The sequence below is a fragment of the Lissotriton helveticus genome, chromosome 7, assembly GCF_964261635.1.
Source record: "Lissotriton helveticus chromosome 7, aLisHel1.1, whole genome shotgun sequence".
Lineage (NCBI taxonomy): Eukaryota > Metazoa > Chordata > Amphibia > Caudata > Salamandridae > Lissotriton > Lissotriton helveticus.
The window spans coordinates 1919071511-1919097928 of NC_136068.1; the positions used below are offsets into that span (position 1 = coordinate 1919071511).

A 26418-nucleotide genomic window follows, 5' to 3' on the forward strand; every position below is an offset into this window, starting at 1 on the left:
AAGAATGCGACTTTCCAGGAGAGAAATTGCAGTTCGCACTTTTGCCTGGGTTCTAATGGTGGGCCCATTAATCGTGTGAGGACTATTAAGATTCCACACTGGTGCAGGTGGAAGTCTAGGCGGTATAACTCTTTAGTCCCACCATAAAAGCTTTAATACCAAGTACTCTTAACGAGAGATAAGTGCTGCCTATTTTGTAAATACACAGCTATTGCAGCAAGATGGAAGCTGATGGATATATAAGCTAATTCCGACCGATGTAAGTATAATAAATGATTTTGTATGGAAGCATCAAGAGGATTGATATTATTACAGTAGATAACAAAACACTTCCATTTGCTGCGTAACAAGCTCCTGTAGTTGGCCTTCTGCCCTCTCTAATAACGTTCTTAGAGTTTGGTTATCTTAATCTTCCAACAGACTGTAGGACTTCAGGAGCCAGATCGCTAGGTTGAGTTCTTTGGGATCTGGGTGTCTGATCCCTCCATGGCTCTGTGTGAGGAGACTGGATGCGAAATGCAGTTTTTAATGCGGGTCTACTGATCGCTCCAACAGGGTCGTGAACCAAGGTTGACAGGCCCATGTGGGAGCAACTAGAATCAATGTGAAGGGTGTCTGCCTGAGTTTCTGAACCAGAAATGGAATGAGTGGGAGAGGTGGAAAAGCCTAAGCAAATATCCCTGACCAGCTCACCCATACTGCATTGCCTTTGGAGGGCGGGTGTGGGTACCTAGAGGCGAAGTTTGGGCATTTTGATGTGTGGCGAAAAGATCTATTTGAGGAAACACCCAACTTTGAAAGTAGGGGAGAAGAACCTGAGGTGGAAATTCCCACTCGGGAATTTGCTGCTTCTGTCTGCTGAGAAGGTCGGCACCAGTAACTGGTGGGGAGGTATCATTCCTTCTCCTAGAGGGAGAAATATGACAGCACCGGTACACCCAGTACCAGATTTACAGACCTTGGCATCACAAAATTGATGCTGACCGCCACAGACACGAGTCTGCCCTCCTGCTACTGGACGAAACTCCTGCAGGGGAGGCTGGACAATAGGTTCTGACCCTCCCATAGGTGGGTCCCCAGAGTTTGTCCCACCCCTTCCTTGGGTATAAAGTAGGAACCCCTGGCTACAGGACTTTAGATTTGCCTGGACAAAACTCTGCTACAGAAACCAAGTACTTAGACGATCTACACTGTGCCAGATTACTGAAGAATCTCCCTCGGAGGAAAGGAGTTACTCCCCTGCTAAGCAGGCATTAAAGACGCATCTGACCGGTTTGCATCTCCCGAGGTTCTGAGGACGCCTAAGAATTTTGGAACACAGGAGGTGGGTTTCCAAGTGTCCCAGAGGTCGACTAAAGTGCTCAGCAAACCTGAGATCTGTATCCCTCGTGGGGACCGTGCAATCCGAACCCCTGGGCACGGTGTCCATTTGCAGATGCATCTGCTTTCTGGCGACCCCTGAAGCTGTGCTTTGGGTTACTTGCAGTCCAGATCCCGAGCAGGGATTCCACCAAAGATTACCGGCCTACACTCCGAGTGTTCCTTGGGCTGGTATTTTCTGATTCCTCTCGAGGTCCCTTCGCGATCCCTGGTCAGTTGGTCTGTGGGTCCCTGTGAAGGCAACTAACTTTCAGTGGCTTTCCAGACTTGCCCCGACTCTCCTTCACTTGGGGAGTCCCCAGGACCTTGCTGGTCCTCACCAAAACATCTTTTCTCTGACCACATGGGTTGCAGTTGCCAAGGCTTGTTGGTGTTCAGTCCGGACATGACCCCCCCCATCGTTCTAGTGCTTTAATATTGTGCATCTTGTGCTCTAATCTCATGAAGAGATTAGTAGAGAGTGTTTAGTAATAAAACCATTGTTCTAATATCACTCGGGTGGTTCTCCTTTCATTTGGTCATTCAGGAGGTTATGATCTGTTAAAACAAGCTGCTTTACATTCCTTCAAGACTTAGCCTGAAGGCTGCTCTCCATTGCTACCACTAGGATGGCTTTTAATAAAGGTTGTCTTTAACCTATTCATCCAAAAGGGCCGTTTGGACTGGTGCAAGGTGCCTAATAGAATAGTGGACAGCATATACTAGGCCAACTTCTCAGAGAACACGTGCACGAACAGGATCTCTAAATATGTCATCCATGTGTCTCAGCATACCTTTGAGGCTGGGGAGTGTGCGAGTGGATCTTTGGTAACTGCTAGGTGTTTCAAAAAGGAAATCCTCCTCTAGAGATGTTTTGTGTAATTGAACCCTGTGATAATCGACAGCTCTGCTTAATAGTTCTATATAGCCTACAATGTAGTCTGGTGGAGAAGGTTTATTAGGGTAAATTTCAGGATTGCTACCTGTGGGAGAATATGTATTTTAATCCTTCCAGGGGCAGGATTATTGTCCCCATTCCCGTCCCAGCCATCCTGATCATCAGGTGTGCATGGTGGTGGTAAACTAGTAAGGGTAATTAACAAGTGTGTTTCTGGTGAAGACTGACAAATATTTTTAAAGCGCTCGATTGCCGCGGCGTCTTGGCGCTGTAGTACAGAAGAACAGGTGAGAGCAGGTTAGGGCAAGGAGAAGAGCAAGGTTTTCAATGCCTTCCTAAAGCTCATTTTGGATTTTTGTGAGCGGGAGGCAACGAGTTCCATAATTTTGAGGTTTGGTGGGAAAAAGATTTTCCACCCCATCGGGCTCTCCTTATTCTGGGCTGACATACTAGGTCCTGGTTGGCTGACCTTAAGGTACGTAGTGGCGTGTAACGAGGAAGGAGTTTGGTGAGATCGGCAGGACCTTTGCCATGCAAGGATTTGTGGACCAAGCAGAGGCCCTTGAACTGTATTCTACGCCTCACTTGGAGCCAGTGAAGTTCGCGTATGGCTTTGGAGGTTGGGTCACGCTTTGGCAGGTTCAACAGGACGCTAGCTGCGGCATTTTGAATTGCCTGTAGCTTGGTCAGTTGTTTTTCTCCCGTGCCCAGGTAGAGTTAATTGCAATAGTCCACTCGGGACATTACCAGGGCTCCCATCACCGTCTTTTTTAACGTAGGCGGGATGTACAGCAAGATTTTTCTGAGAACCTTAATGGTGTAGAAACAGGCGGAAGTCACCTGGTTGATTTGCGCCATACAGGACAGGTCTTTAACAGAAAGCCAAGATTCCTGACCTTATCTGCTGGACTGGGGCAGGAGCCCGCCTCAGGAGGCCACCAAAGGTCGCTCCAGACGGATGGTTTCTGGCCGAACTCTATTACTTCGGTCTTATCCGTGTTTAATTTTAGGAAGTTATGGCTCATCCAGCTTTTTACACCCAGGAGGCAGTTCCTGAACCGTTGTGCTGTAGCTTCTACTGACTGGGAGATCAACACTTCAATTTGAGTGTCGTCGGCATACGACACTAATCGTAGGCCATGGGATTTGATTATGGTGGCTAAAGGTGTAACATATAAATTAAACAATGTAGGCGACAGTGCCGAGCCCTGGGGAAACCCTCCTGGGAGAGAGAATTCATCAGATTGAAGACCTCACCAGTGTACTTGTTGAATTCGAGTATCCAGAAAATATGTTATAAGGGCCAGAGCAGTACCGGTGAAGCCTAAGGATCTTAGTCTGTTAACAGGACCGAATGGTTTACAGTGTTGAACGCCACTGTAAGGTCTAATAAAATCAGGGCTGTTCTGCCACCTTCATCCATTGTCCTGCGTATGTCCTCCGTTGCCATGATTAGGGCAGACTCTGTTGAGTGGCAGGGTCGGAATCCATGTTGTGAGGGGTCTAATAACTTATTCTGGTCTACATATCTAATTTTCTCTTGATTCATGGCTTTCTCCAGAATCTTGGCTGGTAAGGGCAGACAGAAAATGGGCCGATAGTGCTTAGGTTCAGAAGGATCCAGGGTATCCTTCTTAAGGATTGGCCAGATGCAGGCTTTCTCCCAGCTACTGGGGAATTCACCTAAGTTGATAGCCTTGTTTAACAGGGGTGTTAGGACTGCCGTTATAGCTACTGGGATAATATGCAGTACATGGGGATGACAAGGGTCTAACGGAAACCCTGATTTCATCTGTGTGAGTAGGTCACTAACCTGCGATTCCTCTAATGGAGGGAAGCAAGAATAGTTGGAAGCAGCCAGAGTGGTATTCTCACTGTTGTCAGTAATTGTGTCTGCTGCTAGGGTGCTAAGATCATCATAGACTGCCTGGACCTTCTGTTGAAAGAAGGTGGCGATACTCATCACAAAGTTCTGGTAGGGACTAAAGACAGTATCACGGGGGCTCTTTGCCAGGTGGGTGATTGTTTTAAATAATTCCCTGGAAGTGTTAGAGGCTTCTTGAATTCTATTTGTGAAATAGGCTGATTTGGCCTGGAGTATCGCTGACTTATATTCATGCATGACTTTGGTGTATTCTAGTTTATTTTGCGGACTGTAATCTGAGCGCCACATGCGCTCCAGTCGCCGGCATTTAAGTTTTATTGATTTCACCTCTGCAGATTACCACTGTGCAGTGGCGGAGCGTCTTCTGGGCTTTTTTGTTACCATTGGGACTAGCTCGTCGACTGCCTGGCTAATCCAATTATGGAATTTGATCGCTCCATTTTCAATGTTACAGGGTTCGAAAACTGGGGGATCCTTAGCAAGTGTCTTAGCTAAAAGGTTGGGGGTCAAGCTTCTTCCAGGGGCGTATTTTTTCAGGGAGCATAAGACCTCTACGACAATTTACGAGGTTATTTAATTGGAAACTGAAAAAGATAGTCTTGTGATCGGACCAAGGAACATGTTGGACCGAGATGAACAAGTTACTTACCTTCGGTAACGCTTGTTCTGGTAGATACAATATCTGCCTGTGGATTCCTCACCTTGTGAATATCCCCTTGCGTCAGCAACATTCGGAAATTCTTTTCGTAGCTTCGCGCCGACGTGGACTTGGACGTCATAGAGGCACGGCACCACTCGCGACTCCGCTGACGTCACCGACGCCTATAATAGGCCCACGCCGGCGTGATGACATCAGTTCCGCCCTTTTTTTCCGTGCCTTCGAGGCACACGGACGGACCAATGACAGTAGACATATACACAGTATACGCAGTACAAATATCAAGGTAACACACCCAGTGTGAAGCAAATGCAACAAAACATTTGAAATAAACAAATACATAATAGAAACTCTGGCATAGAAGAGTGGACAACGGGGAGGCGGGTGGGTCAGTGAGGAATCCACAGGCAGATATTGTATCTACCAGAAAAAGCGTTACCGAAGATAAGTAACTTGTTCTTCTGATAGATACATCTGCCGTGTGGATTCCTCACCTTGTCAAGTTTCAATACTTTATTCGACAGCATTGTCATAAAAGCATTTTATCCCTATTCTAAACATAAATAAATACTATACTAAGTTAAGATCAATTTAAGATACACATTAAATACAGAATGCTGGCGAATTCTTTCCTCTAAAAGGTATTTATACAGTTTAAAAATACTGGGTCGCTGTGTCTAATACATAAAAGATAAATCTAGCTTAAAACAAAAAACTTTTCATCATTCATGATTAATCGCAGTTAAAGTGCGAGTGCGGATGATCCAGGCCCAACCCAAATATTTGGCTAGGGCAATTGCAAGATTGGGGGCACAATTTGATCTTAGTATTCTCAGTGCTTCTAGGTATTTTCTTATCCCCAAATTCTTGCACACTGGTTTTAGCCATCTACTTCTTGGAGCAGCATACAAGGGGCATACAAACAAAAAGTGTGGAATATCCTCAACGTGGACCTTGCAATAGCAACATGTATTAACATTTCTTGGTGACCATTTTAAAGTAAAAACATTTAGGGGTAGGCAACCAACTCTGAACTGGAAATACAGCTTTCTATCCAAGGGTTTTGTAATCAGATCCCAGTACTGTTCGCAGGTTGGGGCTAATTTGGTCTCCAAATACTGGGATGTCAACATAGGTAGTCGATTGGAAATTAAAACCGATTGGTGTACCATGTCCCAATACATTTTTTTCAACAACACCTTAGATGGAAAGGTGGAAGGGTCAGTAGTAGTCCAGAAGTGATCTAAATGCAGTTTTTGTAGCAAATTCCTAATTTCTCTAAGCCAAGTTATTTTATGGAACCGGTCAGAGCTAATAATGTCCATGAGAGCAGATGCATAATGGCCCAGTTCAGGTGTTGTCTTTAAGCGCCTCCAATACAAGAGTGGGCGCAATCGAGCCATATCCTCGATCTTTTTCCTCCCTAGATCATATAGGAGTGGGATCGATGGAGTGCTCTGCGGGACACCAACCAGCCGGCGAAGGAATTTGTTCTCTGCAATAGCCAAGACACTCAGATTGGCGAAGCCCCATAGCTCTGATCCGTAAAGGCAGGCGCCCAGCACCTTCATACTATAAATCTCCATAATAGGCTGGATAGGTTTTGTTAGTGAAGATTTATATTTTTGTGCTATGGCCCCAGCCAGCTGATGGAACTTTAAGACCACAGAATCAATGTGTGATTTCAAATTCATACTACCTTGCAAGGAAATACCAAGGTAGGTGAAAGCATTCACCTCTTCCAAAACAGACCCATTGAAATTTATTTTGCCCTTGAATCGCTTAGCAGGATTCAGGTTCATGAACTTGGTCTTTGTGGTGTTTAGTTCCAGGCCCCGAATCCGACAGAAATTTCCTAATGCATCAATTGTCTTTTGTAATCCGCTAGGGGTCCGCGAAACCAGTAAAGTGTCATCAGCAAACATTAATACTGGAACCCGCTCCCCATCTAGCATAGGGGCATCAGTTGGTGATTTCTTTAAATGGTCTACTACGCCGTTGATATAAAGGGAGAATAAGGCGGGGGCCAGGACGCATCCCTGTCTCACCCCACGCTCCACGGGGAAAGAATCAGTGACGTCCCCCTGTGCACCCCACCTAATCCTGGCGTAGTTGTTTTCGTGCATACGTACTAACAATGACAATAATTCGGGGCTGATTCCAAGCTCACTAAGAACAGTCCATAGTTTTTGACGAGGTACCAAGTCAAATGCAGACTTTAAATCCACAAAAACGGCATATAATGGGCCATTTGTCAAGGTCACGTTTTTCCAGTAAAGGGTTAAAAAATGGAATACCTGGTCGACAGAGCTAGTTAGGGGGCAGAAACCAGCTTGGTACGGGGAGAGGATATCATTATCATCTATCCAGGCTTGTATTTTATTTTGTATCATTCTACCCATCAGCTTTTGTGCAGAGTCAATAAGGCTGATGGGTCTATAATTACTTGGTAAGGCCTTGTCCCCTTTTTTGAAAACTGGAATGATCTCCGCGCCCTTCCATGAAACTGGTATTGCGGCTCCTTGAGCGATAGAGTTTACAAGCCAAACAAAATATTGACACCAGTTAGCCCGGTCGGATAGAAATGCATCTGCTGGTATTCCATCAATTCCTGGAGCCCTACCTCTGGTCACCCCGTCCAATGCTACGTTTACATCCCCCAATGTGAATACCATTTTGGGGAGCGGGTGGCAGCCCAGAGGCGAGTTATCAGCATATTGCGGTCTGAAGAAATCCACCCATGCTTCCTTGGCCACATGATTTTTTGGACATTCAGCAATTCCCCCCCCCCCACCCCATTTTAAGATAGCCCAAAACTCTTTTTGCTGTTTAGCTGCGCAGGCTTTTTTTTTAGATCTTGCCATTGATTTTCGTCCCACAGCCTTTTTGCCCTAGCTTGAGTTTTTCTATAGTCGTCCCTGGCCTTCAACACTCCTTTACTCCTCAACGCTAGGCTGAGGTTCTGCCGTGCCTTTCTACAAGAATGGTCATACCATCCTTCATTTCTACGAGGACAAGCACCCTTTCCCTGATGAACTTTTTTTAAAAAGAACCCCTGTATTTTGGAAAAAAACTTAAGGTGTGACTCTTCGATTAATTTATTAAAATTTGGCGCATTACAATGATCCTGCAAGCTACTAACCTCATTTGCAACAACCTCCAATAAATCCTGCATTTTCCCTGGCTTGTCCAACAGAGTTGCCCATTTGACATTGGTTGTTGGTTGAAATAATATCTAGTGGCATGGCGCCCCTTTCAGGATTTGGCAATATTACTCCTTGGTCCAGTTTGAAGAGCAAGCACAACGGGTTGTGGTCACTTTCCAATCTAGGTGTCACTCTCATATCTATCATCTTACGCCAATCTCTGACATCTACAAGGAAGTAATCTATCCGACTACTTGCCCTTGTGTTGTCAAAGGTATGAACACCCTGAAGATCTGACGGGGTGCGGCCATTTGCTGCCCTCAACCCCCTGGCCAAACACAAACTCTTTACTTGTACTGCCACTTCAGACCATTTCTTTACCGCGGGTAAATCCAATTAGGGAACTCCCCATTTAGTATCTTCCTCTAGGGACATTTCATTATCCTCCTGGCCTAGTGGTTCGAATGTAGTGTTCAAGTCTCCCCCCACTAGGATTGTGATATGCGTTGGTAGATGCTCCAGATCGTTATCAAGTGTTGCTACCACCTCTGAAGCTTTACCGCCTATTGTTCCCCTGGCGTATATGTTGTAGAGGGCCGTCTCATGGCCGTCAGCCCAGGTTATCACAATTATTAACGGGTCTCGCTCTAATGGTACATTGTAGTGATTGGCGTACCCATATGATTAGTCCCCCTGATGGCCGCCCTTTTGGATACTTTTTCGCAGGGACAAAGAAATTTAAAATACCCTGACGATGGGCAGGGATCACTGCCCAGGTTTCCTGGAACATAATTACATCATGGAGGTCAATAAATTCACACCATTCTGGGGAATCTAGTTTGTTAAAGATTCCCGCCAGATTCCAGGATAGGAATTTAAGACCTCCCTTCAACGGGCTAGCCCTCACGTTCAATGGGGATTCATATTGGGCATGCAGGGGTTGGGCCAGAGTAGGAGGGGGGCTAGTTGCCCTGCTGTTTTCAATAATGCGGGGAGTGGGAGCCAAGTGCCCCATAGTACAAGAATGAACCCCCGTACGACAGAATATCCTCCCATTACTAGAGTTAGTGACAATAAGCTTCTTAGCAATACCAGTTTCCCCCTCTTGAATCCCAACTAGGTTTCCCTTGACTGCACTCATCTGCCCATTCAGTCAGTCACACTCGTTGAGGTAAGAAAGGGCAGAGTTATCTATTTTCCGTCGACATGCCCCAATTACTTCTTATACCAAGGGGTTTGCCTTTCCTTACCACAGGATTCCATTTTGTTCCAAGTACTGTGGGATTTAAAGTCCCTTTCTTTGCATAGAAAAAATCTAGCGTTAGAGGAACTATCTCTGTAGATCTGCGCTGGGGAGGATATATATTTGCTAAAATGTTTGGTAGCACTTCAGGATCAGAGAAATGTAGCACCACACAATCCCCTCTAAATTTTTTATTACCACCCCCGATCCATTCTACTCTTCTAGCCTTCACAACTTCTTGTGCCAACTGGTCCATGCCCCCCGGAGAAAAGGCCATGTTCCTTGCTAGCCAGTGCAATGATTTATTTATTAGAGAGGATGAGTTCTCTACTTGCCCAGATTCTAGGAGTGGGACATTCGCCAGGACCAGTACTAGGGGGGATGCCTCTACAATTAATTCTACTGGTCCCTTCTCTGTATTTGAGTCTACCAGCCTGTCCCATTGCCTTGGCCTTTCAGAATCACTGGTGTTAGTACCCAGTCCCCTGGGATCTCCCCCCCCCCTGTATCATTAGATGGCATAGGAATAAGGGGAGTATTTTCCAAGGGTTCTGTCCTGGGGGCTGTCTGCGTTTCTTTTGACTCTACTCTAAGTGTTTCCTGCTTAGGATTTTTCGCTGCTTCCTCCAGTAATTTTTGCAAAAGTCCCCCCAACCTGTTCACCTCTTCAGTGAGGTGATCTATTTTGCATAGAAGAGGTTTAGTTATGGTCTTGATTTTGTTATCTAGGGCGTTTAATAGTTTCTTAAATTGATCTTCGTCCAAAAGTAACTTCCCCCCCAGAGTTTCCCCTTACATCATCTCCAGTACTTTTCGGTGGGGATGCATTGCTACCATCGAGATCAGGTATGTCTGGAGGCGTATTATCAGGTGATAGCAGTGCTGGGGAAGCGCTCAACCCCAGTGAGGATCTCCTATCACTGTTTATTTTTTAAACAACCTGGACCATGTAATTGTCAAGAGTGTTAATAGCTTGGGTAGTTTTTGACTTCGACATATTGGAAGGTTGTAACACCGGTGACCCCTGAGTTTTACCGTACAATACTGTCGCACAGGTTGGCTTTCCTATAAATATAGTGATAGGTGTATGTGGTAAAAACTCACAGGTAGTGATTTGGGCAGCGTTCCAGGCCCTGTCCCTGACTCTTCCGGCCATTGAGGGCCCGCCCTTTGCCCGGGCTTAGCCCGGCGCGCTCCCGCGACGCGGGAGATGATGGTTGTTTTTAAGCGCCTCCTGGCGCGCTCCGCCTCGATGCGACTTCCGGTCGCGGAGGCCGCTGGGAGTTGTAGTCACACACTCCCCCACACTACGGCAGCACAGGTGGAGGGAGGCTGCGGCAGGGGGAGGTGACAGGCAGCGGGAGCAGCGGTGAAGGCAGCAGTGCCGGCGGCTCGACAAGGGCTCCCTGGAAGGTAAAGCTAAAGTTCACTATGCACTGGAAAAGAGTCTGTGCAGGGACCCGCTCCTCAGCAGGTGATGGTCGTTTTTAAGCGCCTCCTGGCGCGCTCCCCTCGACGCGACTTCCGGTCGCGGAGGCCGCTGGGAGTTGTAGTCACACACTCCCCCACACTACGGCAGCACAGGTGGAGGGAAGCTGCGGCGGGGGGAGGTGACAGGCAGCGGGAGCAGCGGTGAAGGTAGCGGTGCCGGCGGCTCGACAAGGGCTCCCTGGAAGGTAAAGCTAAAGTTCACTATGCACTGGAAAAGAGTCTGTGCAGGTGAATAGAGTCCCACAGCAGTCCCCACTCCCGGAGGAGGGCGTCCACTCTTCTAAACCAGGAAATCCTGAAGGACAGAACGTGCAAAGTGACCGTCCCTCCTCACTTCGGAATCCAAGCAGTAATGCTTCGCGAATGTGTGGAGGGAAGACCAAGTTGCCGCTCTACAAATATCCTGTACAGGCACACCTCTAGCCAATGCGGAGGTCGAAGACTTGGCTCTAGTAGAATGAGCCCTTATACCCTCTGGTGGTTCCTTACCGGCCAAAGAGTAGCAGATCTTAATGCAGAGGACGATCCATCTTGACAAAGTCCTCTTACAGACCGCTCTTCCTCTCTTGCAGCCAGCAAAGCCAATAAAGAGCTGATCATCCAATCGACAGTCTTTAGTTCTGTCCAAGTAAAAAGACACCGCCCTCTTGGGGTCCAGACGGTGCAACCTCTCCTCCTCCTTGGAAGGGTGAGGGGGGAGGATAAAAGGTATTAAGGGTAATGGATTGACCAAGGTGGAAAGGAGTCACCACCTTAGGCAGAAAAGCAGCCCTGGTCCTAAGAACCATTCAATCAGCATGAATGGTCAAGAAAGGGGGCTTGTGACTAAGAGCTTGAAGCTCACTTACCCTCCTTGCTGAGGTTATAGCAACGAGGAAAACCGTTTTGAAAGTCAGAAGCCTCATAGGACATTTGTGAAGAGGCTCAAAGGGAGCACCCATCAAAAAAGTCAATACAAGATTTAAGTCCCACTGAGGCACAATAAAAGGAGTAGGAGGGAACTTATTTGTAAGGCCCTTCAAAAACCTTAAAACTATAGGAGATATAAAAAGAGAGGGCTGGTCAGGCAAACAGATAAAAGCCGACAGCGCAGAAAGATAACCCTTCACCGTGGCAACAGCAAGACCCTGCTGTGCCAGAGAAAGGGCAAACTGGAGAACATCAGATAAATGGGCCCTCAAAGGGTCTATAGACTTCTCCCTACATCAAGTAACACATTTCGCCCACCTATAAGAATAGATGGACTTAGTGGAGTCACGCCTGGCAGACAAAATGACATCCACTACATCAGGCGGGAGAGAAAAAGAACTCGGGTTGCCCCGGTCAATCTCCAGGCATGAAGGTGTAAGGTCTGGAGGTGGGGGTGTAGAACCTGCCCCTCCATCTGGGAGAGGAGATCTTCCCTGTGAGGGAGACGGAGCGGCGGGTGAGAGGAGAGGTGGAGAAGGTCGGAGTACCACACCATTCTTGGCCAATCCGGGGCGATCAATATAACTTGGGCCCGGTCTTGGCGAATCTTCCTCAGAACCAGAGGAATCAAAGGTATGGGAGGAAACGCGTAAAGGAGTTGCGAGTCCCAACTCAACTGAAACGCGTCCCCCCAAGGCTCCTTGCATCGGATACTGGAGACTGCAGAATGACAGGCAGTGAGCATTCAGGTCCACCCGAGGAGTCCCCCACATCTGAAAGATGTCATGAACAACCTCCGGGTGAAGCCTCCACTCGTGGTCGGCAGAGAACTGCCAACTGAGACTGTCTGCACGAACGTTCTGAACTCCGGCCAGATGATTTGCCATCAGACAAATCTGATGGTCCTGAACCCAGGACCAGAGACGCAGAGCCTCTCTGCAGAGACACTGCGACCCCACTCCTCCCTGCTTGTTGATGTACCACATCGCGGTCGTGTTGTCCGTCAGGACCTGAACCGACTGACCGCGAAGGGAAGGGAGGAAGGCCTTGAGCGCCAGACGTATCGCCCGCAACTCTAGAAGGTTGATGTGAAGCAACCTTTCCTCTGGAGACCAAAGACCCTTGACCTCCAGGTCTCCCAGATGAGCACCCCTCCCGAGAGAGGATGCATCCGATATCACTGTGGCCACCGATGGAGGAAGTTGAAAAGGCTTTCCTTGTGACAGATTGCCTTCCACGCTCCACCAAGACAGATCCGCTGCAGCTTCTCTGGAGATCTTCACTGACTCCCTGAGATCTCCGTTGTGCTGATACCACTGCCTGCGGAGGCACCACTGGAGTGCCCTCATGTGCCAGCGTGCATGGTTGACCAACAGAATGCAAGAAGCCATCAGACCGAGCAGGCGAAGAACCTTCAGGACTGGAACGACCGTTCCATTGTAGAACAAAGGAATCATTTCCTGAATGTCGCGAATCCTTTGAGGAGGAGGGAATGCACAACACACAGTAGTGTCCAGTACCGCACCTATGAACAGGTTGCGCTGTGAGGGCACCAGGTGAGACTTGGGCACATTTATCGAAAAACCCAACCTGTGCAACAACTGAGTTGTCTCTTGCAGATGATGGAGCACCTTCTCTGGCGACTCCGCTTTGATCAGCCAGTCGTCTAGATACGGAAACACATGTATCCCCGTTCTCCTGAGATGAGCTGCCACCACTGCCATCACCTTGGTGAAAACTCGAGGTGCAGTAGTAAGACCAAACGGAAGGACCACAAACTGGTAGTGTTGCGACCCAACCGTAAAACGGAGATACTTTCTGTGCGACTTCAAGATGGGAATATGAAAATACGCATCCTGCAAGTCGATCGACACCATCCAGTCTTCTTCCAGCAGCACTTAAAGAACCTGTGCAAGAGTGAGCATCTTGAACTTTTCCTGTTTCAGGTAAAGGTTCAAGATCCTGAGATCCAGAATTGGCCGAAGTCTGCCATCCTTTTTGGGGATCAGGAAATACCGGGAGTAGCACCCCTGACCCCTTTCCTGCTCTGGAACCACCTCTATCGCACCTTTTTGAAACAGTGCCAGGACTTCTTCCTGCAGGAGAAGCAGGTGGTCCTCCGAACAATAACCTTGGCAAGGAGGGTAATTGGGAGGGAACTCCTGGAAAGGAAGAGCATACCCATTCTCTACAAGATTAGGAAATCAAAGATCCGATGTTATTAATTCCCAATCTTGTAGAAAATGTGTAAGCCGACCCCCCACTGGGACCACATGATCCGGAATGGCGGATCTAGGGCTGCTTTGCTGCGTTGGCAGGGGGCTGGGAAGGGGAGGAGGAAGAGGAGGAAGCTTGACTACCTCTAGGGCGGGATTTTTGCCTGCCTCTGTACGATTTGTACAGCGTATTTTGCTGTTGTTGTGGCTGTTGCTGAGACGGTCTGTAAGAACGAAAGGAAGATCTGCCAAACCCTCTGAAGCGCCTTCCAGTAGTACCCCTGGACTGAAGGCCCAAAGATTTCGCAGTGGCTCTACTGTCCTTAAAACGTTCCAAGGCAGTATCCGCCTTCTTGCCAAACAATCCTGAGCCATCAAAAGGCAAGTCCATCAAAACAGACTGAACGTCCGTAGAGAACTCCGATGTTTTAAGCCATGCAGCCCTCCTAGTGGCCACAGAAGAGCCCATGACTCTCGCCACCGAATCAGCAGTGTCTAGACCACTCTGAATCACCTGCCTCGCAGCCGCCTGAGTGTCTGATATCACCTCCTGAAAATCCTTTCTCTCCTCCTCAGGGATTTTCGGAACCAACTGCTTGACAGAATCCATCAAGGCATGGATATACCTCCCCATCAGACAAGTTGCGTTGGTTGATTTAAGCGCCATACTGGCTGAGGAGAAGACCTTCTTGGCAGTTTGATCCTGCTTTCTGGATTCTTTATCCCCAGGAACCTGCGGAAAAGCACCAGCAGACCTCTTCGAGCAGGCAGCCTGCACAACTAAACTCTCAGGCAGGGGGTGTGTTGACAAAAATTCAGGGTCCCCTGGAGCAACCCTGTACCTCCTCGCCACTGTCCTAGAAACTGCAGGAGCAGACAAAGGCTTCTTCCAAACCTCATAGATGGGCTCAGCTAATGCATCATTGAAGGGTAACATAGGTTCAATAATAGAGGAGGGTGAATGAAGAACCACAGTTAAAATATTTGGCTCATAATCAGCAGTGGGCAGAGTAATGCTCAATAAACTCGCTGCTTTTTTAATAACAGTGTGATAAGGAACCACATCTTTCGAAGGTACATTTGACACTGAAGCCAAATCCCACTCAGGAGACAGTTCAAGCCCACTGGCCTCACCCAGGTCCTCAAAAGGATCTTCAGACTCCTGTAACTCTCCTTCCTCAATATCTGCATACCGATACTGTTCTTCCTCCAGAAGTCTCTGGGCTTCTCTCCGTGACCTTTCCTTCACGATAGAAGTCGAAGGATCCGGAATCGACTCCGACGGGGTCAGGGCCGGCGTCAAACCCGAAGTCGGATGAGGTCGTTTCACCCGAGGTCGAACAGAATCCTGCTTCGGAGTCGTAGGCACCAGCGTCGATGGAATCGACGGAGTCGGCGTTGTACGCTTCGGTGTCGACGACACAGGAGGTGTTGGAAAATGCCAATGCGGTGGTATAGCCGGCATAGAAGGCATGTAAGGCGCAGGGGCATAAGCCTGGGGAACACCCAAGTTGAAAGCCATAGGACCCGTGGGACCAACAGGTGCACCAGACGGGAACATTGCCCTGGAATAAACCCCAAACATGGCGTTCAGGAATTGAGATGGATCCTGACCTGGAGCCGGAAAATCTGGATACGGTCCTCCGGGCTGTTCTCGAGGAGGCGGAGTCGATACGACGTCGACCTCTTCGAGTCCCGGAACCGGGGTCGACGAACCCGCAGGTATCAGAACCTCGACCTCACCAGCCCCTTGCTCCTCACCTTCATCCTCCTGACCAGAAGGATTGGACGGATCCGGAGAATGAATCTGCTTCGGAGACCCAGGCGAATTCGGATACGAAGCCTCACCAACAGAGTCATGATCACCCGACGGCGAAATCTCCGCTTCCTTATTAAGAAGTCTGACCTGTGACTTAGGTCTCGAACCAGAGTCCTTTCCTGAGTGATGAGACTCATGGCTCCTCTTCTTGTGTTTTTTCCTCGAAGACCTTGAGACATGAGTAGAAGATGACTCCGAGTGCGACCTCGACCTCGACCTACGAGATCGAGACTTCGAAGTCTTTTTAGCCTTCTTATTCTTCAATTTTGCCACGAGGAGTTTAGTCTCCCTTTCTCGAAGGGCCTTTGGGGTCATTTTCCTACAACAAGGGCAATCCTCGACGTCATGGTCGGAACTCAGGCACCAAACGCAGCATTCATGTGGGTCGGTAATAGACATTGTCTTGCCACATTCTCCACAAGCCTTAAAACCAGTCTGCTTCGACGACATCTCGAAGAAAATAGAAACAATAACAGAAAAAGAGTAACTAAGTTACTATGAAGCTACAGTACGATCCCAGAAAACCGTTAGCGTCGAAGACGCGGAAAAAAGGGAACTGATGTCATCACGCCGGCGTGGGCCTATTATAGGCATCGGTGACGTCAGCGGAGTCTCGAGCGGTGCCGTGCCTCTATGACGTCCAAGTCCACGTCGGCGCAAAGCTACGAAAAGAATTTCCGAATGTTGCTGACGCAAGGGGATATTCACAAGGTGAGGAATCCACACGGCAGATGTATCTATCAGAAGATTTTAATATGGTCATTATTTGTAAAGATCCCATCAATGGTATGTCCTGCTGAGTGCGTGGAATTCAAGATTAATTGATTCATGCCAAAGCTAAGAAAATTATCAATGAATGTGGTTGAATCAGAGTCGTTATTTGCTTCAAGGTGAAAATTAAAGTCACCCAAAATTGTGTAGGTAGTTGAGTCTGAGGTAGTTTCTAGGTAGGTGTGTAGTGCTCTAGTAAAAGGGGCTCTAGGACCGGGGGGGGGGGGGCGACACACCAGTAGGCCCGAGAATATCAAACAATTGTTGTCTTTAATTTTAAAGCTCATGGCTTCGGCCTCCAGGTCCAATTGCGGGAGAGCGAATACTTCTAGATGGGATTTGTAGATTATCCCAATTCCACCACCCACTGCTCCTGATCTATTTACGTGTTGTACAGAGTAGTCTTCAGGAACTGCAACATTCCAGTCCGGGCCTGAGGCATCAGATGCCCAAGTCTCTGTAAGGAACATTAAGTCAGCACCGTGGTCAGTAATCAATGCTTCAATTTCGTGTTTATGCTTAGACATTTATTCTAGCATTCAGCAGAATACATTTCAGGATTCTTTTCCTGCTGGTTAGACGCTCCGACACATGCTTATGGTTGTTGTTTGTCCGCTGAGGATTATTTAAGTGGTGCACTCATTTATAGCCAAAAGCGGGTCTAGCGATTTGTGTGGGGTGGGGGGAGGATTAATAAGGGTCTGAAAACCACAAGAGACACAGCTAGAGGACATGGATATATCTACAGGGTGTGCCTGTAGGAGAGTGGGGTCTGCAATCCCATGGCCACCCCAGATTTTTGCTTTTTGCTTCACTGATTTACAACTTTCCCTGGCTGTGGGCCTGCTAATCAGACCCACAGCCTAGCTGTTCTCTCTCTAAATTACAACCATGTACCTTAGGTGCATTTTACCAATTGGTACTGGGCCACCTTATCAGTCCCTGTACAGTATACCTTAGGTATCCAGGGCATAGGTGTACCCAGGGCCTACCAGGGGCTGAAGCATGTATTATGCCACCCCTGGCTGGCCACCCAAACAGACACAACTGGCTGCACGACAGCTGGGGCAAGGTGGTGTAATCACCCTTTGCTTTAGATATAGTATACCTATATCTAACCCTAAAAATGGACACATATATTCCTATCAGTCACTCCTATGGCAGGCCTTAACAATCCTGAAGGCAGAGTGCTTGGAACTATGTGAGATGGTGCTCTGGCATGAGCTGAGCCCGTTTGCAGCTTGCGGAACCAAGTCCTAATAGCTGTTCCATGATAACGCTATACCATATACTCTTAAGTGCATTATAATCCTCGCGGTTAAATGCTAACTTTGGCATAGCATTATCAAAACATGTCGAGTAAGGTGTCATACGAATTGGAATACTAACCGCTCGCCAATTCTGGCGACGGGGTTAGCATTCCACCCTTCTAGAGGGACACGACATGTATGTAACTGTGAACCCCGGTTAAAGTCAGACACAGCCTCAGCTCCACAAAATGGATGCTGCCACCGAGACACAAGTCTGCCCTCCTGCTGCTGGGAGTCCTTCCAGCAACGGAGGCCTGGACAAAGGGTTTCCTGTCAGGGGCGGTGCTAGCACCATCCCAGACAGGATTTTGTGTATCCCAGGTAGGCAGGGCTGAAAGGAAGGTGACTGCAAGTGGCACCCCGGTGCTCACTGTGCATATGCCGGCTCAAACCAGTTCCTGGGGCACCCCAGCCCCTGAGCTGGGGAGAGACCGGACAAAGGAGAGGGGTGTAACCACCCCCCTCCTGGTCCCACCCATAGGGCAGGACCTAGTCGTGTGCCAGCCCCTTTTCTTAGAATAAAGGTAGGAGCAGGCCCCCTTCCCAAATTAGATAATTCTGAATCTTGACTACTTTCCACGAAAGGAACTCTTGAGTTTCTCTGAAGACTCTCCCTTGTGGCTAAGGAGTAGCCACCCTGCACCAGCAGGCACCATCGAAGCTCTTGCGGTTTGCTGCACGTCCATTCTCCGGATCAAGACTGCCCAGCTCGACGAGACCCGGTCTTCCCGCCATCTCTGACCTCTACCTACATCATCCAGCCCAGCTGAGATTCGTGGGTGTGACGAGACCCGTGGGACCGGCCATCTTCAAGACCTGCACGACGCTTCACCAGCACGACTCCCGAGAGACCCTCGAGTAAGTGCACTGGGGTTTGAGAAGCCCTAACCCAGAGCAGCTCCAGCACCGAAGTCCAGCCCTCCAGCATCCACGAGATCTGCGTGGGGCCCTTCTGCTCTTTGCTGCTCACCGCGTTGTCCGGCTACTTGCCTGCTGGCTTGTGGCCCTACTGACGACGAACCACGACACTTCCATCGCTGGTCTGGTTGCTCCAGACTGGCCCTTGCTCCCCTCCAACAGAGGAGCACCCCGGACCCTCCTGGTCCACTCCAGACGCCATCTTGAGTCCACCGCGTGGGCTTGACTTTGCCAAGGCTTGTTGCTCCAATCCTGGTTTCAGCAGCACCGACAGCAGACACCTTCGTGGGACAGCTCGCACCTCCATCCTGGTCGCCGACAACGCCTCCTGGTCCGAGAGACTGCAGAGCCCAGCGTCGCCCACTCACCTGGTCGAGGTGACTTCATCCGGTGCCATCCTGGTGCCCATCTGATCACTGGCTCGTGATCAAGAACTGAGTCCCCTCTGCTTTCAGGTCATCTTCAACTCCGATCCAGGCTTGGATCCCATCGAACTTCATCACTGGTCGCCTGCCAGCAACCTCTTCTTTCAGGCTCCATAGACTGTAACGAGGATTCCCGATGTCTTTTGAACCCTATGCAGCCGCAGCCCCTGGGCTTAGGTAACGTGAGCATTTCGGTGCTCCAACGTAGGTTCACTATCTAAGTGTCCAGATCCTTTTTCGTTTTCAGCCTACCTAGTCGGATTCGTCCGATAACACTAACTTTACGAAATCTAGCATCCATAGACTTTGTCCCGCATCCCGCGTGAGAGTGCACACTCTGCACCCGATCTCCCTAGGCCTCCTGCTCCTAACCTTAGGGTTCAGTAGTGTAGTCCTAGCGATCCTGAAGCCTCTGGATCTTGTTACTTACCTGCTAGTATTTCGCATTCCACTTTTTGTGTATATGGTTTTTCGTGCCCCTCGGGCATTTGTGTATATCGTGCAACTTAAAGTATTTTTGTAAGAGTTTTGTATTGTGCTTAGCTCCCTGACTCATAAAGAGATCAGGGTAGACTTGTTATTAATAAATATCCTATATTTTTATAACAACTTGTGTGGTGTCCTTTCACTTGGTGTTCAAGGGGTATATGTGATGGTTAAACAGCTGGCTTAACACGCCCTCTAGAGTTTAGCCTAAAGACTGCTCTTGTCCACGCTACTAGGGTAGCTGGTCTCATAAAGTTGACTTACAACCAATCATCAATAAGGGTCGTTTGGAATGATACACAGTGATCACTAGAATAGTGAGCACTACATATCAGGCCAACTTCTCACAGTGCCCTTACCGGATGATCACAAACATTTTGATCCAACCTGAGCAGCTCAGACCTTGAGTATTGTTTTTTGGGAAAATGAGCTTGCCTTTGGAGCGCCCGCTGCGCTTCCGGTAGAGCATAGGGCTATGTAGGCTCGTATCCCAGAGAGTGCTAGAGCGCGTCCCTGCACTCCCACCACTCCTAAGATGGCGGCGATGTGGCTATTCTAGACGACCCGTGTCTCCCTCCACTTCAAACGGGACTTCCCGCAGCGGACCAGGGATGGGGTGTCAGGTAGGTGATAGTGCAAAATTCGCAGTCAATTGTGCAAGTGGTTCTAAGCAAAACAATTCTTCAATCAATTGTTTAAAAAGCAAGGTTAAAAAACGAAGCTTCAAGCAAACACACAGTTATCACGATTTAAAAGCAACAGATAGATTCTGGCAGTACGTATACTGGGTAACAGAGTAAGCGCTAGCCGCTCCACTGCCTTCTGACTAGGTGATGGAGGAGGAGAATAGTTTATACCCATGTGTTTCCTCTTTAAAGGAATGTGATAGCTTTCCTATGAGTTAACTTTGCGTTTAAGTGGCAATTTAGTCGCAATATGTCCAGTTTTTGGATTGATGTACATTTCCCTTTGTTTCGGGTCCAGTTTTGGAGGCGGGACATCAAAACAGGGCTCCTTCAATGGTATCAGAGCACCCTAAGGTTTCGTCGCTGAAGTTTTCGGTCCCGGTGTCTTGGGAGCCGAGGATTTAGGTTCCGAAGATGATTTCGGCATCAAAGGAGGTGGGCCGGAGATGAGTTTTGGCTTCGACCCCAAAGGTTTCGCTCGGTGCAGAGTGTAGACGACTCTATCCTGAGCCGGAAGGCTTGGACGTATTTTTGGTGCAGAGCCCGAAGGCAGGGCGTTGGAAACATGTTCTGGGTGCCGACCATGGCCTGAAGGCAGAGGAGGGACTGGAGCCTTTTTTCTTCAGCTCAGTTGATCTTTGGGGCAAGGGAGGATCGGTACTCACGATACGCTGACCTTGCGGATGTCTTCGTCCACATCGGAGCCGGACTCTAAGACGGAGCTATGCTCTTCTTTTTCTTCCTTGGCTCCTATGGCATCGAATCGACTGTTTCCTGTTCGGAATCCTCTCCGAAAAGGACCAAAACGTTTCGGCTCTGCATGTCACGATGTCGAGCCAGACTGTTGCGGAGCGCTTCCTTCGAGCGGAAAGATTTACATGAATCGCAGTCTTGTTTGTTGTGCTAGAGATAAAAACAGGTTGCACACTTCATGGGAATCGGTGCGCGGGAACGGTTCTACCGACCGCGAGGCGGAGCGATGAGGGTAGGCCGAATGGGCTTCCACAAGGTTCCCGATCGAAAAGAGTTTTTGTATTAAATAAGATGCGTGGAGAAGGGACATACGCAATCGAAAACAATACAGTATTACTTAAGATAAGCCTCATACCCACCTTCCCCGATTTTAAAGTAATGATTTGGTAATTGTAATTCGAGCACATGAATCTACGAATGTTGTAATGCTGGAGAAGCAAAGAAGTCCCCTGTAACTATGGTTCCCCAGCATTGGTATCTTTCAAAGACTCAAACGCAACCCTCGAGCCTCCCCTCATCAAGAAGTTTCATTTAAAAGGAGCAACACTTAACAGCAGGAGAACCTGGCAGTTAAACCTCACAGGGGTAGGGCGTGTTCAGGTTAAATATAATAAAGTGACTATGATGTAAATGGGAAATGTAAAGTTCAATGTTATTGAGTGTAAATGTACACTGCTCTGTTAACATTGTTTATTGGCAGTTCCCAGCCGGACGACTGGAAATAATTAAAACATGGGACTATGAAAGATCCAATGCTGGAGACAAAAAACTATTTATATTTTACAAGGGAGACCCATTTTGGAAGATCTAATATACTCAAGAAGTTGGAACATGCATACAATGCATAGATTGTTTAAGGAAATCCACATGTAAGATGAATATTAAACCTCATAGACTGTTTCTGATTGATGCAGAGACCACCAACATACCGGTTACCTCTGCCACTAGCTCAGGGTGTAATATTAGGAAATCATTTTGAGCTAGTCATAAAGGCAGAATACCAAACACCTTATGCAGACATGTCAACCTTAGGATATTAAACCAAACTTTAAGGAGGGAATAAAAACAGTTGATGGCAGGGGGTAGGACAGTCTCTCTAGCACCGTCTCTGGGTGACAGAGCAGTAGATTAACCATTTACTGTAGAGACGTCTTTGCGGGCTTCAGATCTCAGGTTCAACCATCGCTAGGGCTACACTGGCTTATCCACATAGGATATTATGCACAAAGAGACAATACCAGAATGACTGACTTGGATGTGAGACAGAGCTGGAAACTAAATCTTCCAATTTAATAGTGTTCTCCAATGGGACAGAACTTCCGGATTAATCACACGTTTTGAGGCTTTTGATTCCATTTAATACGGTTCATCCAGAACAGTGATGTAAACAAAAATAATCAACACCGTTTTGGGCCCCTTTCGGCGCGAGACCTGGGGTTTTCTCTAGGCGTAAAAGGTTTGTCAGTAAGGTAGTTGATCACTTATAAAGATCAATTATTAGGACAGGTCATTAATTTGATAAATTATTAGGACCCACAATAATTATTGACCTATTAAGTGATTTATCGTCTACCTTACCCAGGGGCTATGGCAGAGCATCACCCCACTGCTTTTAAGCAGTGGGAAGCAGAAACAAAATGATAATAACTTTGCGTTATTATCATTTTAGGCTCCTTCCTGCTGCTTTGCAGGTGGACAGGGCTGCTCTGCTCTTGGGGCAGTGGAGGAGTGGTTTGCCACTCCTAAGTGAGCAATGACTGTTTGGTCAGCCCTCTAGGGCCACCCAAACCAGTCATGCGCACTTTACCCTGCTCAATGCAGGCTGCATTACAGCCTGCATGGAGTTCATGCCCACCCCTACAGCCCCTGGCTGAGCACCGTGTCATGGCACTCAGCAATGTGATTGGCTTAGGGGAGGGAGCCTGGCTGCCAACTTCCTGTCAGAGATGGAGGCAGGAGAGCAGGAGCAGTAAAGATGCGGGACCCGACCTTAGTTTTTTTTTTTTTATTATTATTCCAATCCCTATCCCCGCCCCTGCCCCCCATCCCCGCGAGGTATGCTGGCCGCCACTAACCTTACCGCCCAACTTTTTCCCAAACCGGTGTTGGCTGTCTTTTTGTTTACGTCACTGTTCTGGATGAACAATATTAAACTGAATCAAAAGCACCAAAACTTGTGATCAATCCGGATATTTTTAACCCATTAGTGAAACTATTAAATTGGAAGATTTGAATTCCAGTTCGGTCTGTCAAAGTCAATCCTTTGTCTCAATGTGTTAGGGTTCGTCCCATTTTGGACCTCTGGAATGAACAAAATCATACACATTGCACTAGGGAGGACACTACCGCGAACAACTACCCCTGCCTATCCTCAATACCAGGATGATGACAGCAAACGCTTACCTTCGGAGTGTGAACTTCACAGTGTCTTCATTATGCGAGGCTACCATCACATTGGCTTTGTGGCGTAGTTTAATCTCCTCCAAAATGTAGTCAAGGCACCTGTGTGGGGGGTGGGAGAGAGGTGTAAAGACAAGATTCCAGTGATATAAGTTTGGAACAGGTTTCAGTTGATAGCGCTGCAGATACAGGATTGATGATGTACAATCGTTAAAGGAAATGTTACTTACCTTGAAAGGCCAATTCGCACGGAGAAATCTGCTATTTGAAGTTGGATCCACTGCGAGTTAAGGTGCGCCCTATCATCCTAGACTGTCTCTCACTGTACCCCAATATTCCACACCTCTTTGACCAAAGTGGGAAGCTTGGAATCTCTTTTTTCACCATAAGATATTGATCCCAGTGTCCTTCAAGGGACACATCTTTCTCCCTACAATTTAACATTAATGGTCAGCCCTTTTGCACTCGATTCATGACAAAGTACTTAAGTTCATTCACACGCTAATGACAGTTTACATCCTGATCGGACTCCTGCGTAAGTAAGATCCTGAGGCCTCTTTTTCCGAATTAAATTCAAGTCTGTCCAAGATAGCACACATACTAGGAACACATATTTCAAGCTGAATCAAGGGGAATGGTAGTAATTGTTAGTTCCTAAGCACCCTGTTTCCTCCTTTGCTCGTCACCCCAGTTGACCAGACTGTTTCGAAGTCCCAATCAAATATGCAGTACCATTAATCTTTGGAGCTTCCTTGGATGTAGATGGGAGCACTGGCATACATATCTCCGCAGTTGTGAAGGCTGGTTTACATTATGTCAACTATGCCTAGCTCTCCACCTCCTCTCCTCCAATGCGCATTTAATACTCTTCGGTCCTATGCAATTGAACACTTGATTCTGGATACACCGTTTCTAGAGAACTTCTAGACTATCCAAAATGGTGATGCTCAGGTAATTTGAGACCTTCAAAAAACGAGATACAGCCTCCCTCCCTACACACGCTGAGCACGGACTGCTGGTCACTGGTCGTGGCAAGGGTGACAGATGCTCGCATAGTTCTCCTTTCAAGTGTTAGGTTTGTAAGATCCATCCACAAAGCCACAATAATCTTTTGAACTCGAGTCGTATCTTGACGCTTCCAGATCATCTGGTCAGAGGGGACTGCAGATTATCAGTGCTGGTCACTTGGCCTGTGGAGCCATATTTTGAGCTGCGGGGAGGAAATAATTTCTCTGCTACATTTAGGAAAATACTAAAAAGTTGACTTTACAGCACAGTTGTCACCAGAAGATATGTGATCATCACAAATGTTTTGCTGATCAGCAGTCTTAAGAAGCTCCACTCAGAGTGGGGCTTTGGCTCCGCCCACATGTTGACTTCCTGGAGTACAGCATTTGACTGGGTAGAGGTTTTATGCTTCATCTTGAAATGTTTGTATTGCACTGTATGCCTTGTGGCAAAGCTTATGCTTGACACAGAAGGTCTGACTTGGTTACAGTGACACGGCATTAAAGAACAAGTTACTTACCTTTGGTAGTGTTCTTTCTGCAGGATAGTGAAGGACTGGACTATTTAAGGCCCAGCGGTGCCAGGGAACAACACCTTAAACCTTCGTGGGATACCTGTTCTGGCGCACTAAAGACAGAGACACGGGAGACTTCCTTTGGCGTCAAAGATCAGCGTTTATTACTGCAGGGATGCAAAAGTCATGGGAAGTACAACAGAGTGTAGGTTCCAAGAGTCTGCTTCCAATTGCATTTGTGTGTTGCTCTCTTTTATACAAGATCTTGTCATTGCACAATATGTAAGCAAAAGGTTACAGCTCAGTTCCCACAGTAAAATTCAAAAGGATCGCTTTCATGTATTCAGAACCCCGGAACATAATTACATTAACATCACCAGTTCCAACTGTAAAAGCACATCTTCCCACCATTAGGTACATTCCACTTGAGTTGTAAATAAGCAAGAGAAAAGAGACAAGAACAGCTGCTAGGAAGTCAGGCACACCCAAAGAAAGAGTGTGGGGGTAATATTGGAAACATGATCATAGGATCAAAGAGCTTGATCTCAGCACGTGCATGGCTGAAACAATAGGCCGGTACGACAAGATTACCCTCAAGCTGAGCCATTTGCCTCTGCAGTGTCATTCCTCCGGTCATAAAGACGCATGAAAGGAATATGCGTCTTCCGTATGGCTTGGGAACTAACAGGTCACGATGCGGACACTTGCCTGTTCACTGACTACGTGAGGGCAAGAAACAAAATGAATGCCGTATCCAAAATGGAACCCAAGGGTTCAGATGTAGAAACACGTAAATGAGGCGAACCATGCCAAGTAGTGTAGTGAAAACGCATACACTTACCGAACTCGCCATTTACGGTTCATAGATACCAAACTCGTCCATATTCGGCAAGGCCCAAAACACCGTAACGATTTTCACGGAACCTCAGACGCTCCTTTTGCACTCATGTAGGCAAGCACTAGTCGAAATCAGAGTCGATCTCGATATTCATCAGATCATTCAGGTGTTGCTGAAACATTATTCTATCCATCAATGCCTCTCTGGAAACAGATGGCCTTCTTATACACGTTGTAGCACAAAGGCCACATAAGGCAGGACCACACTGTACACAAAGACAACACGTGAACAGAAATGTCATGACAACCCCTATAATCATCAGAATCTTCCAACCCCAAGTTGACATTAGACCCCAAAACCATCCTAGAAGCGTCCAATCTCCCTCGTCCACGTGTATGGACTCCGAGATTTTGTGCAACTGGGAGATGGCTTGATAAACCGTTGGAGCGTTATCAGGTATGAATATGCAGCAGCTCGAATGGATGACCTTACACACCCCACCTCTATCCGCTAGAACAACGTCTAGAACCATACAGTTCTGTAACGTCATGAGCCTGTCCGCTTGAAGCTCCGCTGTCAGATTACCAAGGGCACTTGCAGTTATGTTAGCAGTTGACTCCACTACACGAGTTAACTGTCTCAGATTCCTGCTATTGACCATCGGGCCCCAAAACGGTAGGAAACC

General features: G+C 47.7%; 1 protein-coding gene across 1 annotated transcript in view; it reads right to left on the reverse strand.

The window, feature by feature from the left end:
- The window catches only part of PRODH (proline dehydrogenase 1), a 264432-nt gene that overhangs the window by 6922 nt on the left and 231092 nt on the right, over positions 1-26418 (reverse strand). The window contains exon 12 of the mRNA XM_078655684.1: positions 23377-23475. Coding sequence (XP_078511810.1) covers positions 23377-23475 — 99 coding nt within the window. The remainder of the gene's footprint in view (positions 1-23376; positions 23476-26418) is intronic.